This window comes from Theobroma umbraticum, unplaced genomic scaffold (assembly GCF_002168275.2).
Source record: "Theobroma umbraticum cultivar Fairchild unplaced genomic scaffold, ASM216827v3 scaffold_51.0, whole genome shotgun sequence".
In the NCBI taxonomy this organism is placed as follows: Eukaryota; Viridiplantae; Streptophyta; class Magnoliopsida; order Malvales; family Malvaceae; genus Theobroma; species Theobroma umbraticum.
Genome location: NW_018397260.1, coordinates 4,157,679 through 4,159,461, shown reverse-complemented (window position 1 = coordinate 4,159,461; position 1,783 = coordinate 4,157,679). Strand labels below are relative to the sequence as shown.

General features: G+C 36.1%; 1 protein-coding gene across 1 annotated transcript; it reads left to right on the top strand.

Annotated features, from left to right (window-relative positions):
• Positions 1-747: 747 nt before the first annotated feature.
• NPQ4 (Chlorophyll A-B binding family protein) lies at positions 748-1,348 on the top strand. Its single transcript, XM_021428467.2, has 2 exons — positions 748-1,053; positions 1,175-1,348. Exons 1-2 carry the CDS (start codon positions 829-831, stop codon positions 1,346-1,348), a joined length of 399 nt encoding a protein of 132 aa, XP_021284142.1. The 5' UTR covers positions 748-828.
• The last annotated feature ends 435 nt before the right edge of the window (positions 1,349-1,783 follow it).

Genomic DNA, 1,783 nt, shown 5'->3' with positions numbered 1-1,783 from the left:
GGATTGCATGCTTGTGAAACGTGTCAAATCAGGAGAGGTCAGTATATTCTGGATTCCTTTGTCGCATGCTGTATCTTTCCAGGATGGGAAACAGAACACAGAGAGACCGCGTGGCTCACATCTCCAATAACTGGGCGAACTGACTTGGTTCAGACAACTAGCCATGTCTGAATTCGACCAAAGCGAAAAACACCATGACATGTGGCATGGTGGCTTTTGTCTAGAAAACTCTAGATCCCTATGCATCTTCACCACGGATTTTTGCAGACAGGAAGCACCCTCAGATTAGGTGATACGTATCAATGAGATTTTTAGAGTCCGTTAAAGTTGAAAAAAATTGAAGATAGCTACAGCAAGGAAATAGTTAAATTGCTAAAAAAAATTTTAATTACCAATAAATAATATTTTATTTGATTTTAAAATAGTAATTATTAGCAATGCGAACAAATTAAATCATTTGAAATATTGTTATTATTTTAATAAGTTAAATCATTATAGATAATGTAGCAATTCAAAAAATAAAATTATTATGAAAACTATGTGGCTATAAATTTCAGGGCTACAAAAGGTTTAGAGACAGTTAAGGATTGTGTTGATTGAGGAAAAATATTCAATATTTCTGTCATATTATTTTGTGCATGAAATTATCTCAAACACCAAAAACAAGTACCGCACGACGTGGGCATTTTAATCGCCTCTCAGTAGCTCTCGCACCACATCCACAGCTCTGACCTTTAAAAGCACACATAAGCATTAAGAGGTAGCGAAAAGAACAGCTTAGTAACATAGTTCTACACCATCAGAAAAGGTTATCAAAGAGAGGAATCAATGGCTCAAACCATGCTGCTCATGTCTAGTACTAGTGTATCAACTAGCCATGTAGTGAACTTGAAGAGAGGACACCCTTTACTCCAATTCCAAGCTCAAGGATTAAAGCCTAAACCCTTCTCTCATTTCTTATTGAACCCACTCTCTGACAGTGTTGCTACTTCATCTAGAGGTTTTACCACTTTTGCAGTCTTCAAACCAAAGACCAAGGCAGCTCCCAAGAGGGTATTCTTTTTTTTTTTGTTTTTTGTTTGTGGGAGGGGGATGTTGTTTTTTTCGTTATCACTAATATATGTTGATTGGGTTTTAATTAACTTCATTTTTATTTATTTTTGTGCTTTAAAAGGTTGCAGCACCACCAAAGCAAAAGGTTGAAGATGGTATCTTTGGCACCTCTGGAGGGATTGGTTTTACCAAGGAAAATGAGCTCTTTGTTGGACGCGTTGCCATGCTTGGTTTTGCTGTAAGTAATTCCCTTAAGAACTTCTATTCAACCAAGCAATATTTAGCACTTGAGTAGTCTCCTTAGTTTTTAGTATTTTCTTAGTAGCTGGGATTGTACCTGGCTTCATTGTTTTTCCTTGATGCTGGTTGGATTTTAGTAGCAACAAGTTCTGTTTAATAAAATTAGCAGTTGTTGCTGTGTCGTATCGATACACAATATAATTGTTAACAATTTGCTTAAAAATGACTCATTTTTCACAATGAAAAGTCGGAGGAAAAATATTGGTTTAGTCAGAAAATTGTGGACGTTGTAGTCAGAAAAGATTAAAGGAAATAAAAGATTTCACTTGGCTCCTTTATTTGTTCAAACACATTGTTTTTGAGGGTTGGTGCTCTTCTGTTAGCAATGTCAGCTTGTCCCACTGTTCTCTAGGCACTAAAAAACCAGAAAACAAACAGGGTAGAGTAATTAACTGTTTTGCCAGGGCAAAATTTGAGATGTCAAATTCCC

Coding starts and splice junctions, on each gene's coding strand:
- NPQ4 (XM_021428467.2), top strand. CDS start 829: ATGGCTCAAACCATGCTGCTCATGTCTAGTACTAGTGTATCAACTAGC. Junction 1,054..1,174: donor CCAAGGCAGCTCCCAAGAGG/GTATTCTTTTTT, acceptor GTGCTTTAAAAG/GTTGCAGCACCACCAAAGCA.